This window comes from Lepisosteus platostomus, chromosome 6 (genome assembly GCF_059453375.1).
Source record: "Lepisosteus platostomus isolate fLepPlt1 chromosome 6, fLepPlt1.hap1, whole genome shotgun sequence".
NCBI lineage: Eukaryota > Metazoa > Chordata > Actinopteri > Semionotiformes > Lepisosteidae > Lepisosteus > Lepisosteus platostomus.
The window spans coordinates 2740651-2753579 of record NC_142616.1 but is presented as its reverse complement, the minus strand read 5'-3'; the positions used below and the strand labels follow the sequence as shown (position 1 = coordinate 2753579).

The 12929-nt window shown below is 53.5% G+C and overlaps 1 protein-coding gene across 3 annotated transcripts in view; it reads left to right on the top strand.

Annotated features, from left to right (window-relative positions):
• Positions 1-12929, top strand: part of eif3c (eukaryotic translation initiation factor 3, subunit C) — a 47003-nt gene that overhangs the window by 22056 nt on the left and 12018 nt on the right. For all 3 annotated transcript variants that reach the window (XM_088633837.1, XM_088633835.1, XM_088633836.1), the window contains exons 9-15: positions 1730-1901; positions 2003-2106; positions 2877-3018; positions 3995-4120; positions 4202-4295; positions 5427-5617; positions 6240-6464. In XM_088633837.1, coding sequence (XP_088489963.1) covers positions 1730-1901; positions 2003-2106; positions 2877-3018; positions 3995-4120; positions 4202-4295; positions 5427-5617; positions 6240-6464 — 1054 coding nt within the window. The remainder of the gene's footprint in view (positions 1-1729; positions 1902-2002; positions 2107-2876; positions 3019-3994; positions 4121-4201; positions 4296-5426; positions 5618-6239; positions 6465-12929) is intronic.

Sequence of the window (12929 nt, the reverse complement as noted above, 5' to 3'; positions counted from 1 at the left end):
TCCTCTCTCTCCCTCAGTGAGACTGAGCCTCCTCTCTCTCCCTCAGTGAGACTGAGCCTCCTCTCTCTCCCTCAGTGAGACTGAGCCTCCTCTCTCTCCCTCAGTGTGACTGAGCCTCCTCTCTCTCAGTGCAGTGTTAATGTACTGGAGTGTCCAGTCAGTGTGTGTGTATGAACCCCTCTCTCTCTCTCAGTGCAGTGTTAATGTACTGGAGTGTCCAGTCAGTGTGTGTGTATTAACCCCTCTCTCTCTCAGTGCAGTGTTAATGTACTGGAGTGTCCAGTCAGTGTGTCTGTATGAACCCCTCTCTCTCTCAGTGCAGTGTTAATGTACTGGAGTGTCCAGTCAGTGTGTCTGTATTAACCCCTCTCTCTCTCTCAGTGCAGTGTTAATGTACTGGAGTGTCCAGTCAGTGTGTATGTATTAACCCCTCTCTCTCTCAGTGCAGTGTTAATGTACTGGAGTGTCCAGTCAGTGTGTGTGTGTATGAACCCCTCTCTCTCTCAGTGCAGTGTTAATGTACTGGAGTGTCCAGTCAGTGTGTGTGTATTAACCCCTCTCTCTCTCAGTGCAGTGTTAATGTACTGGAGTGTCCAGTCAGTGTGTCTGTATTAACCCCTCTCTCTCTCAGTGCAGTGTTAATGTACTGGAGTGTCCAGTCAGTGTGTGTGTATTAACCCCTCTCTCTCTCAGTGTAGTGTTAATATACTGGAGTGTCCAGTCAGTGTGTCTGTATTAACCCCCCTCTCTCTCTCAGTGCAGTGTTAATGTACTGGAGTGTCCAGTCAGTGTGTCTGTATGAACCCCTCTCTCTCTCAGTGCAGTGTTAATGTACTGGAGTGTCCAGTCAGTGTGTCTGTATTAACCCCTCTCTCTCTCTCAGTGCAGTGTTAATGTACTGGAGTGTCCAGTCAGTGTGTCTGTATTAACCCCTCTCTCTCTCAGTGCAGTGTTAATGTACTGGAGTGTCCAGTCAGTGTGTGTGTATGAACCCCTCTCTCTCTCAGTGCGGTGTTAATGTACTGGAGTGTCCAGTCAGTGTGTGTGTATTAACCCCTCTCTCTCTCTCAGTGCAGTGTTAATGTACTGGAGTGTCCAGTCAGTGTGTGTGTATTAACCCCTCTCTCCCAGTGCAGTGTTAATGTACTGGAGTGTCCAGTCAGTGTGTCTGTATGAACCCCTCTCTCTCTCAGTGCAGTGTTAATGTACTGGAGTGTCCAGTCAGTGTGTCTGTATGAACCTCTCTCTCTCAGTGCAGTGTTAATGTACTGGAGTGTCCAGTCAGTGTGTGTGTATTAACCCCTCTCTCTCTCTCAGTGCAGTGTTAATGTACTGGAGTGTCCAGTCAGTGTGTCTGTATGAACCCCTCTCTCTCTCAGTGCAGTGTTAATGTACTGGAGTGTCCAGTCAGTGTGTCTGTATTAACCCCTCTCTCTCAGTGCAGTGTTAATGTACTGGAGTGTCCAGTCAGTGTGTCTGTATTAACCCCTCTCTCTCTCAGTGCAGTGTTAATGTACTGGAGTGTCCAGTCAGTGTGTCTGTATGAACCCCTCTCTCTCTCAGTGCAGTGTTAATGTACTGGAGTGTCCAGTCAGTGTGTGTGTATTAACCCCTCTCTCTCTCTCAGTGCAGTGTTCATGTACTGGAGTGTCCAGTCAGTGTGTGTGTATGAACCCCTCTCTCTCTCAGTGCGGTGTTAGTGTCCTGTGCTGACCCGTCTCTCTCTCAGGACGCAGGAGGGAGACAGGCGCTCTGTGGACAAGAAGAAGGAGAGCAGGAAGAAGGGTCACCGGCGGCGCGACCGGCCGGAGGAGGGCGAGGGCGAGGAGGAGGGCGGCGAGGGCGAAGGCGAGGGCGAGGGCGAGTGGGAGAAGGTGAAGGGCGGGGCGCCGCTCGTCAAGGTGAGGCTCTCTCCTGGGGGTGCGGGGGGGCGCAGCCGAGCGACCCCGGGTGACCCCGAGCGACCCCGGGTGACCCCGAGCGACCGTCTCCCTCTCCGCAGGAGAAGCCCAAGATGTTCGCCAAGGGCACGGAGATCAACACCGCCGTGGTGCTCAAGAAGCTCAACGAGATCCTGCAGGCGCGAGGGAAGAAGGGCACGGACCGGTCAGTCACCCCTCGGGCCTGGCCTGTTGTCCACCCTTCCTGTCTGTCCCTCTGTCTGTGTTGGACAGCCGTGTCCAGCCTCCTGACCTCTCGCCTGTCTCTGTCTCTGTTGGACAGCGGTGTCCAGCCTGCTGATCTCTCGCCTGTCTGTGTCTCTGTCCCTGTCTCTTTGGGACAGCGGTGTCCAGCCTGCTGACCTCTCGCCCGTCTCTGTCTCTGTCCCTGTCTCTGTTGGACAGCGGTGTCCAGCCTGCTGACCTCTCGCCCGTCTCTGTCTCTGTCCCTGTCTCTGTTGGACAGCGGTGTCCAGCCTGCTGACCTCTCGCCCGTCTCTGTCTCTGTCCCTGTCTCTGTTGGACAGCCGTGTCCAACCTCCTGACCTCTCGCCCGTCTCTGTCTCTGTCCCTGTCTCTGTTGGACAGCCGTGTCCAACCTCCTGACCTCTCGCCCGTCTCTGTCTCTGTCCCTGTCTCTGTTGGACAGCCGTGTCCAGCCTGCTGACCTCTCGCCCGTCTCTGTCTCTGTCCCTGTCTCTGTTGGACAGCCGTGTCCAACCTCCTGACCTCTCGCCCGTCTCTGTCTCTGTCCCTGTCTCTGTTGGACAGCCGTGTCCAGCCTCCTGACCTCTCGCCCGTCTCTGTCTCTGTCCCTGTCTCTGTTGGACAGCGGTGTCCAGCCTGCTGACCTCTCGCCCGTCTCTGTCTCTGTCCCTGTCTCTGTTGGACAGCGGTGTCCAGCCTGCTGACCTCTCGCCCGTCTCTGTCCCGCAGGGCCGCCCAGATCGAGCTCCTGCACGCGCTGGCCAACATCGCGGCCGAGAACAACCTGGGTCAGGGCATCCTGGTCAAGATCAAGTTCAACATCGTGGCCTCGCTGTACGACTACAACCCCAACCTGGCCGCCTTCATGAAGGTGAGTCCCCTGTACCCCCAAACCTCCTCTCCTGCTGCCCTGACCCCTGACCCCCACACCTGCTCTCCTGCTGCCCTGACCCCTGACCCCCACACCTGCTCTCCTGCTGCCCTGACCCCTGTACCCCCACACCTGCTCTCCTGCTGCCCTGACCCCTGTACCCCCACACCTCCTCTCCTGCTGCCCTGACCCCTGTACCCCCAGAGCCTCTCTCCTGCTGCCCTGACCCCTGTACCCCCACACCTCCTCTCCTGCTGCCCTGACCCCTGTACCCCCAGAGCCTCTCTCCTGCTGCCCTGACCCCTGTACCCCCACACCTGCTCTCCTGCTGCCCTGACCCCTGTACCCCCACACCTGCTCTCCTGCTGCCCTGACCCCTGTACCCCCAGAGCCTCTCTCCTGCTGCCCTGACCCCTGTACCCCCAGAGCCTCTCTCCTGCTGCCCTGACCCCTCCTCTCCTGCTGCCCTGACCCCTCCTCTCCTGCTGCCCTGACCCCTCCTCTCCTGCTGCCCTGACCCCTGTCCCTCTGTCACCCCCACACCTCCTCTCCTGCTGCCCTGACCCCTGTACCCCCATACCTCCTCTCCTGCTGCCCTGACCCCTGTACCCCCAGAGCCTCTCTCCTGCTGCCCTGACCCCTGTACCCCCAGAGCAGCTCTCCTGCTGCCCTGACCCCTGTACCCCCACACCTGCTCTCCTGCTGCCCTGACCCCTGTACCCCCAGAGCCTCTCTCCTGCTGCCCTGACCCCTGTACCCCCACACCTCCTCTCCTGCTGCCCTGACCCCTGTACCCCCATACCTCCTCTCCTGCTGCCCTGACCCCTGACCCCTGTCCCTCTGTCACCCCCACACCTGCTCTCCTGCTGCCTTAACCCCTGTTCCTCCGTCACCCCCAAATCTTCTTTTCTGCTGCCCTGACCCCTGTCCCGCTGTACTCCTAAAACACCTCTCCTGCTGCCCTGACCCCTCTCAGGCCGACATGTGGAAGAAGTGTCTGGACTGCATCAACGAGCTCCTGGACATCCTGTTCGAGCACCAGGACATGTTCATCGGGGAGAACATCGCCGAGGACAGCGAGAACCTGGCCATCTCGGACCAGGTAACCCCCCGAGCCCCCCGCCTGCGCCTGCCCGGCCCCCCGGCCCCCTGCTGTCCCCTGACCGCTCTCTCCCCTGTCCAGCCCTTCAGGGTCCGCGGCTGCATCCTGACGCTCGTGGAGAGGATGGACGAGGAGTTCACCAAGATCATGCAGAACACCGACCCCCACTCACAGGGTATGAACCCCTCTCTCTCTCAGTGCAGTGTTCATGTACTGGAGTGTCCAGTCAGTGTGTGTGTATGAACCCCTCTCTCTCTCAGTGCAGTGTTAATGTACTGGAGTGTCCAGTCAGTGTGTCTGTATGAACCCCTCTCTCTCTCAGTGCAGTGTTAATGTACTGGAGTGTCCAGTCAGTGTGTCTGTATGAACCCCTCTCTCTCTCAGTGCAGTGTTAATGTACTGGAGTGTCCAGTCAGTGTGTGTGTATTAACCCCTCTCTCTCGCAGTGCAGTGTTAATGTACTGGAGTGTCCAGTCAGTGTGTCTGTCTTAACCCCTCTCTCTCTCAGTGCAGTGTTGATGTACTGGAGTGTCTAGTCAGTGTGTCTGTATTAACCCCTCTCTCTCTCAGTGCAGTGTTAATGTACTGGAGTGTCCACTCAGTGTGTCTGTATGAACCCCTCTCTCTCAGTGCAGTGTTAATGTACTGGAGTGTCCAGTCAGTGTGTCTGTATTAACCCCTCTCTCTCAGTGCAGTGTTAATGTACTGGAGTGTCCAGTCAGTGTGTGTATTAACCCCTCTCTCTCTCAGTGCAGTGTTAATGTACTGGAGTGTCCAGTCAGTGTGTGTGTATTAACCCCTCTCTCTCGCAGTGCAGTGTTAATGTACTGGAGTGTCCAGTCAGTGTGTCTGTCTTAACCCCTCTCTCTCTCAGTGCAGTGTTGATGTACTGGAGTGTCTAGTCAGTGTGTCTGTATTAACCCCTCTCTCTCTCAGTGCAGTGTTAATGTACTGGAGTGTCCACTCAGTGTGTCTGTATGAACCCCTCTCTCTCAGTGCAGTGTTAATGTACTGGAGTGTCCAGTCAGTGTGTCTGTATTAACCCCTCTCTCTCTCAGTGCAGTGTTAATGTACTGGAGTGTCCAGTCAGTGTGTGTGTATTAACCCCTCTCTCTCTCAGTGCAGTGTTCATGTACTGGAGTGTCCAGTCAGTGTGTCTGTATGAACCCCTCTCTCTCTCAGTGCAGTGTTAATGTACTGGAGTGTCCAGTCAGTGTGTCTGTATTAACCCCTCTCTCTCTCAGTGCAGTGTTAATGTACTGGAGTGTCCAGTCAGTGTGTCTGTATGAACCCCTCTCTCTCTCAGAGTATGTGGACAATCTGAAGGACGAGGGTCGTGTCTGCTCCATCATTGACCGGCTGCTGCAGTACCTGGACACCAAGGGCAGCACTGAGGAGATCTGCAGGGTCTACCTGCGCAGGATCATGCACACCTACTACAAGTTCGACTACAAGGCCCACCGCAGGACCCTGACCCACCAGCAGGGGGAGTCCAAGGTGCGCGTCTCAGAGTCGGCGTGTTTTCTCTTGTCCTGCCCTGTCCCAGGTCTTGTTTCCAACAGTGTCCTCTCTCCCTGGCCTGTCCTGTGTGTCTGTGTGCAGACTCACCTGCAGTGTCCTCTCTCCCTGTCCTGTCCTGTGTGTCTGTGTCCATACTGACCTGCAGTGTCCTCTCTGCCTGGCCTGGCCTGTCCTGTGTGTCTGTGTCCAGACTGACCTGCAGTGTCCTCTCTCCCTGTCCTGTCCTGTGTGTCTGTGTCCATACTGACCTGCAGTGTCCTCTCTGCCTGGCCTGGCCTGGCCTGTCCTGTGTGTCTGTGTCCAGACTGACCTGCAGTGTCCTCTCTCCCTGTCCTGTCCTGTGTGTCTGTGTGCGGACTGACCTGCAGTGTCCTCTCTGCCTGGCCTGGCCTGTCCTGTTTGTCTGTGTCCGGACTGACCTGCAGTGTCCACTCTCCCTGGCCTGTCCTGTCCTGTGTGTCTGTGTGCGGACTGACCTGCAGTGTCCTCTCTCCCTGTCCTGTCCTGTCCTCTCCTGTCCTGTGTGTCTGTGTCCGGACTGACCTGCAGTGTCCTCTCTCTCTCTCCCCTGTCCTGTCCTGCTGCTGGTGTCCCTCAGTCGGAGCTGGACCAGGCGGAGAGTGAGGGTGAGGACAGCGCTGTGCTGATGGACAGACTGTGCAAGTTCATCTACGCCAAGGACCGGACGGACCGGATCAGGACCTGCGCCATCCTCTGCCACATCTACCACCACGCGCTGCACAGCCGCTGGTACCAGGCCCGCGACCTCATGCTGATGAGCCACCTGCAGGACAACATCCAGCACGCTGACCCACCTGTGCAGGTAAATCCAGCACCCTGACCCACCTGTGCAGGTAAATCCAGCACCCTGACCCACCTGTGCAGGTAAATCCAGCACCCTGACCCACCTGTGCAGGTATATACATCACAGCACACCTGTACCATCCAGCACCCTCACCCACCTGTGCAGGTATATACATCACAGCACACCTGTATCATCCAGCGCCCTGACCCACCTGTACAGGTATATACATCACAGCACACCTGTACCATCCAGCACCCTGACCCACCTGTACGGGTATATACATCACAGCACACCTGTACAGGTATATACATCACAGCACACCTGTACCATCCAGCACCCTGACCCACCTCTACGGGTATATACATCACAGCACACCTGTACCATCCAGCACCCTGACCCACCTGTACAGGTATATACATCACAGCACACCTGTATCATCCAGCTCCCTGACCCACCTGTGCAGGTATATACATCACAGCACACCTGTACCATCCAGCACCCTGACCCACCTGTACAGGTATATACATCACAGCACACCTGTATCATCCAGCGCCCTGACCCACCTGTACAGGTATATACATCACAGCACACCTGTACCATCCAGCACCCTGACCCACCTGTACAGGTATATACATCACAGCACACCTGTACCATCCAGCACCCTGACCCACCTGTACAGGTATATACATCACAGCAAACCTGTACCATCCAGCACCCTGACCCACCTGTACAGGTATATACATCACAGCACACCTGTACCATCCAGCACCCTGACCCACCTGTACAGGTATATACATCACAGCACACCTGTACCATCCAGCACCCTGACCCACCTGTACGGGTATATACATCACAGCACACCTGTACCATCCAGCACCCTGACCCAACTGTACGGGTATATACATCACAGCACACCTGTATCATCCAGCTCCCTGACCCACCTGTACGGGTATATACATCACAGCACACCTGTACCATCCAGCACCCTGACCCAACTGTACGGGTATATACATCACAGCACACCTGTATCATCCAGCTCCCTGACCCACCTGTACGGGTATATACATCACAGCACACCTGTACCATCCAGCACCCTGACCCAACTGTACAGGTATATACATCACAGCAAACCTGTACCATCCAGCACCCTGACCCACCTGTACAGGTATATACATCACAGCACACCTGTACCATCCAGCACCCTGACCCACCTGTACAGGTATATACATCACAGCACACCTGTACCATCCAGCACCCTGACCCAACTGTACGGGTATATACATCACAGCACACCTGTATCATCCAGCTCCCTGACCCACCTGTACGGGTATATACATCACAGCACACCTGTACCATCCAGCACCCTGACCCACCTGTACAGGTATATACATCACAGCACACCTGTATCATCCAGCACACTGACCCACCTGTACAGGTATATACATCACAGCACACCTGTACCATCCAGCACCCTGACCCAACTGTACGGGTATATACATCACAGCACACCTGTATCATCCAGCACCCTGACCCACCTGTACGGGTGTATACATCACAGCACACCTGTACCATCCAGCACCCTGACCCACCTGTACAGGTATATACATCACAGCACACCTGTACCATCCAGCACCCTGACCCACCTGTACAGGTATATACATCACAGCACACCTGTACCATCCAGCACCCTGACCCACCTGTGCAGGTATATACATCACAGTACACCTGTATCATCCAGCACCCTGACCCACCTGTACGGGTATATACAGTGCCTTGCGAAAGTATTCGGCCCCCTTGAACTTTTCAACCTTTTGCCACATTTCAGGCTTCAAACATAAAGATATAAATTTTTTATTTTATGTGAAGAATCACCAACAAGTGGGACACAATTGTGAAGTGGAACGAAATCTATTGGATTTTTGAAACTTTTTTAACTAATAAAAAAATGAAAAGTGGGGCGTGCAAAATTATTCGGCCCCCTTGCGTTAATACTTTGTAGAGCCACCTTTTGCTGCGATTACAGCTGCAAGTCGCTTGGGGTATGTCTCTATCAGTTTTGCACATCGAGAGACTGAAATTCTTGCCCATTCTTCCTTGCAAAACAGCTCGAGCTCAGTGAGGTTGGATGGAGAGCGTTTGTGAACAGCAGTTTTCAGCTCTTTCCACAGATTCTCGATTGGATTCAGGTCTGGACTTTGACTTGGCCATTCAAACACCTGGATACGTTTATTTGTGAACCATTCCTTTGTAGATTTTGCTGTATGTTTGGGATCATTGTCTTGTTGGAAGATAAATCTCCGTCCCAGTTTCAGGTCTTTTGCAGACTCCAACAGGTTTTCATCCAGAATGGTCCTGTATTTGGCTGCATCCATCTTCCCCTCAATTTTAACCATCTTCCCTGTCCCTGCTGAAGAAAAGCAGGCCCAAACCATGATGCTGCCACCACCATGTTTGACAGTGGGGATGGTGTGTTGAGGGTGATGAGCTGTGTTGCTTTTACGCCAAACATATCGTTTTGCATTGTGGCCAAAAAGTTCGATTTTGGTTTCATCTGACCAGAGCACCTTCTTCCACATGTTTGGGGTGTCTCCCAGGTGGCTTGTGGCAACTTAAGACGAGACTTTTTATGGATATCTTTGAGAAATGGCTTTCTTCTTGCCACTCTTCCATAAAGGCCAGATTTGTGCAGTGTAAGACTGATTGTTGTCCTATGGACAGACTCTCCCACCTCAGCTGTAGTTCTCTGCAGTTCATCCAGAGTGATCATGGGCCTCTTGGCTGCATCTCTGATCAGTCTTCTCCTTGTCTGAGCTGAAAGTTTAGAGGGACGGCCAGGTCTTGGTAGATTTGCAGTGGTCTGATACTCCTTCCATTTCAAGATGATCGCTTGCACAGTGCTCCTTGGGATGTTTGAAGCTTGGGAAATCTTTTTGTATCCAAATCCGGCTTTAAACTTCTCCACAACAGTATTACGGACCTGCCTGGTGTGTTCCTTGGTCTTCATGATGCTCTCTGCGCTTTCAACAGAACCTTGAGACTATCACAGAGCAGGTGCATTTATACAGAGACTTGATTACACACAGGTGGATTCTATTTATCACCATCAGTCATTTAGGATAACATTGGATCATTCAGAGATCCTCGCTGAACTTCTGGAGTGAGTTTGCTGCACTGAAAGTAAAGGGGCCGAATAATTTTGCACGCCCCACTTTTCATTTTTTTATTAGTTAAAAAAGTTTCAAAAATCCAATAGATTTCGTTCCACTTCACAATTGTGTCCCACTTGTTGGTGATTCTTCACATAAAATAAAAAATTTATATCTTTATGTTTGAAGCCTGAAATGTGGCAAAAGGTTGAAAAGTTCAAGGGGGCCGAATACTTTCGCAAGGCACTGTACATCACAGCACACCTGTATCATCCAGCTCCCTGACCCACCTGTACGGGTGTATACATCATCACAGCACACCTGTACCATCCAGCACCCTGACCCACCTGTACAGGTATATACATCACAGCACACCTGTATCATCCAGCTCCCTGACCCACCTGTACGGGTATATACATCACAGCACACCTGTACCATGCAGCACCCTGGCCCACCTGTGCAGGTATATACATCACAGCACACCTGTACCATCCAGCACCCTGGCCCACCTGTGCAGGTATATACATCACAGCACACCTGTACCATGCAGCACCCTGACCCACCTGTACGGGTATATACATCACAGCACACCTGTACCATCCAGCACCCTGACCCACCTGTACGGGTATATACATCACAGCACACCTGTACCATCCAGCACCCTGACCCACCTGTACGGGTATATACATCACAGCACACCTGTACCATCCAGCACCCTGACCCAACTGTACAGGTATATACATCACAGCACACCTGTACCATCCAGCACCCTGACCCACCTGTACGGGTATATACATCACAGCACACCTGTACCATCCAGCACCCTGACCCACCTGTACGGGTGTATACATCACAGGACACCTGTATCATCCAGCGCCCTGGCCCACCTGTACGGGTGTATACATCACAGCACACCTGTATCATCCAGCGCCCTGGCCCACCTGTACGGGTATATACATCACAGCACACCTGTATCATCCGGCACCCTGGCCCACCTGTACGGGTATATACATCACAGCACACCTGTATCATCCGGCGCCCTGGCCCACCTGTACGGGTATATACATCACAGCACACCTGTATCATCCAGCACCCTGGCCCACCTGTACCATCCGGCACCCTGACCCACCTGTACAGGTATATACATCACAGCACACCTGTATCATCCAGCACCCTGACCCACCTGTACAGGTATATACATCACAGCACACCTGTATCATCCAGCACCCTGACCCACCTGTACAGGTATATACATCACAGCACACCTGTATCATCCAGCGCCCTGGCCCACCTGTACAGGTATATACATCACAGCACACCTGTATCATCCAGCACCCTGGCCCACCTGTACAGGTATATACATCACAGCACACCTGTACCATCCAGCACCCTGACCCACCTGTACAGGTATATACATCACAGCACACCTGTACCATCCAGCACCCTGACCCACCTGTACAGGTATATACATCACAGCACACCTGTATCATCCAGCACCCTGACCCACCTGTACGGGTATATACATCACAGCACACCTGTATCATCCAGCGCCCTGGCCCACCTGTACAGGTATATACATCACAGCACACCTGTACCATCCAGCACCCTGACCCAACTGTACGGGTATATACATCACAGCACACCTGTACCATCCAGCACCCTGACCCACCTGTACAGGTATATACATCACAGCACACCTGTATCATCCAGCTCCCTGACCCACCTGTACAGGTATATACATCACAGCACACCTGTACCATCCAGCACACTGACCCACCTGTACAGGTATATACATCACAGCACCTGTATCATCCAGCACACTGAACCACCTGTACGGGTATATACATCACAGCACACCTGTACCATCCAGCACCCTGACCCACCTGTACAGGTATATACATCACAGTACACCTGTATCATCCAGCACCCTGACCCACCTGTACAGGTATATACATCACAGCACACCTGTATCATCCAGCACACTGAACCACCTGTGCAGGTATATACATCACAGCACACCTGTATCATCCAGCACCCTGACCCACCTGTACGGGTATATACATCACAGTACACCTGTATCATCCAGCGCCCTGACCCACCTGTGCAGGTATATACATCACAGCACACCTGTACCATCCAGCACCCTGACCCACCTGTGCAGGTATATACATCACAGTACACCTGTATCATCCAGCGCCCTGACCCACCTGTACAGGTATATACATCACAGCACACCTGTATCATCCAGCACTCTGGCCCACCTGTACAGGTATATACATCACAGCACACCTGTATCATCCAGCGCCCTGAACCACCTGTACAGGTATATACATCACAGCACACCTGTACCATCCAGCACCCTGACCCACCTGTACGGGTATATACATCACAGCACACCTGTATCATCCAGCACCCTGGCCCACCTGTGCGGGTATATACATCACAGTACACCTGTATCATCCAGCACCCTGACCCACCTGTACAGGTATATACATCACAGTACACCTGTATCATCCAGCACCCTGACCCACCTGTGCAGGTATATACATCACAGCACACCTGTACCATCCAGCACCCTGACCCACCTGTACGGGTATATACATCACAGCACACCTGTACCATCCAGCGCCCTGACCCACCTGTACAGGTATATACATCACAGCACACCTGTACCATCCAGCGCCCTGGCCCACCTGTACGGGTGTATACATCACAGCACACCTGTATCATCCAGCGCCCTGGCCCACCTGTACAGGTATATACATCACAGCACACCTGTATCATCCAGCGCCCTGGCCCACCTGTACAGGTATATACATCACAGCACACCTGTACAGGTATATACATCACAGCACACCTGTATCATCCAGCACCCTGACCCACCTCTACGGGTATATACATCACAGCACACCTGTACCATCCAGCACCCTGACCCACCTGTACAGGTATATACATCACAGCACACCTGTATCATCCAGCTCCCTGACCCACCTGTGCAGGTATATACATCACAGCACACCTGTACCATCCAGCACCCTGACCCACCTGTACAGGTATATACATCACAGCACACCTGTATCATCCAGCACCCTGACCCACCTGTGCAGGTATATACATCACAGCACACCTGTATCATCCAGCGCCCTGGCCCACCTGTACAGGTATATACATCACAGCACACCTGTACAGGTATATACATCACAGCGCACCTGCTGTCTACCGGAGCGCTGTCACAGGTGATGGTCGATTCCAGGGGGCCCTATGGACGCGTGTCTCTGCCTCACCCTGAGCTTCTGGGGTGCCGTCGGGGGTGCTGTGACCCTCTTCAAGATCAGCG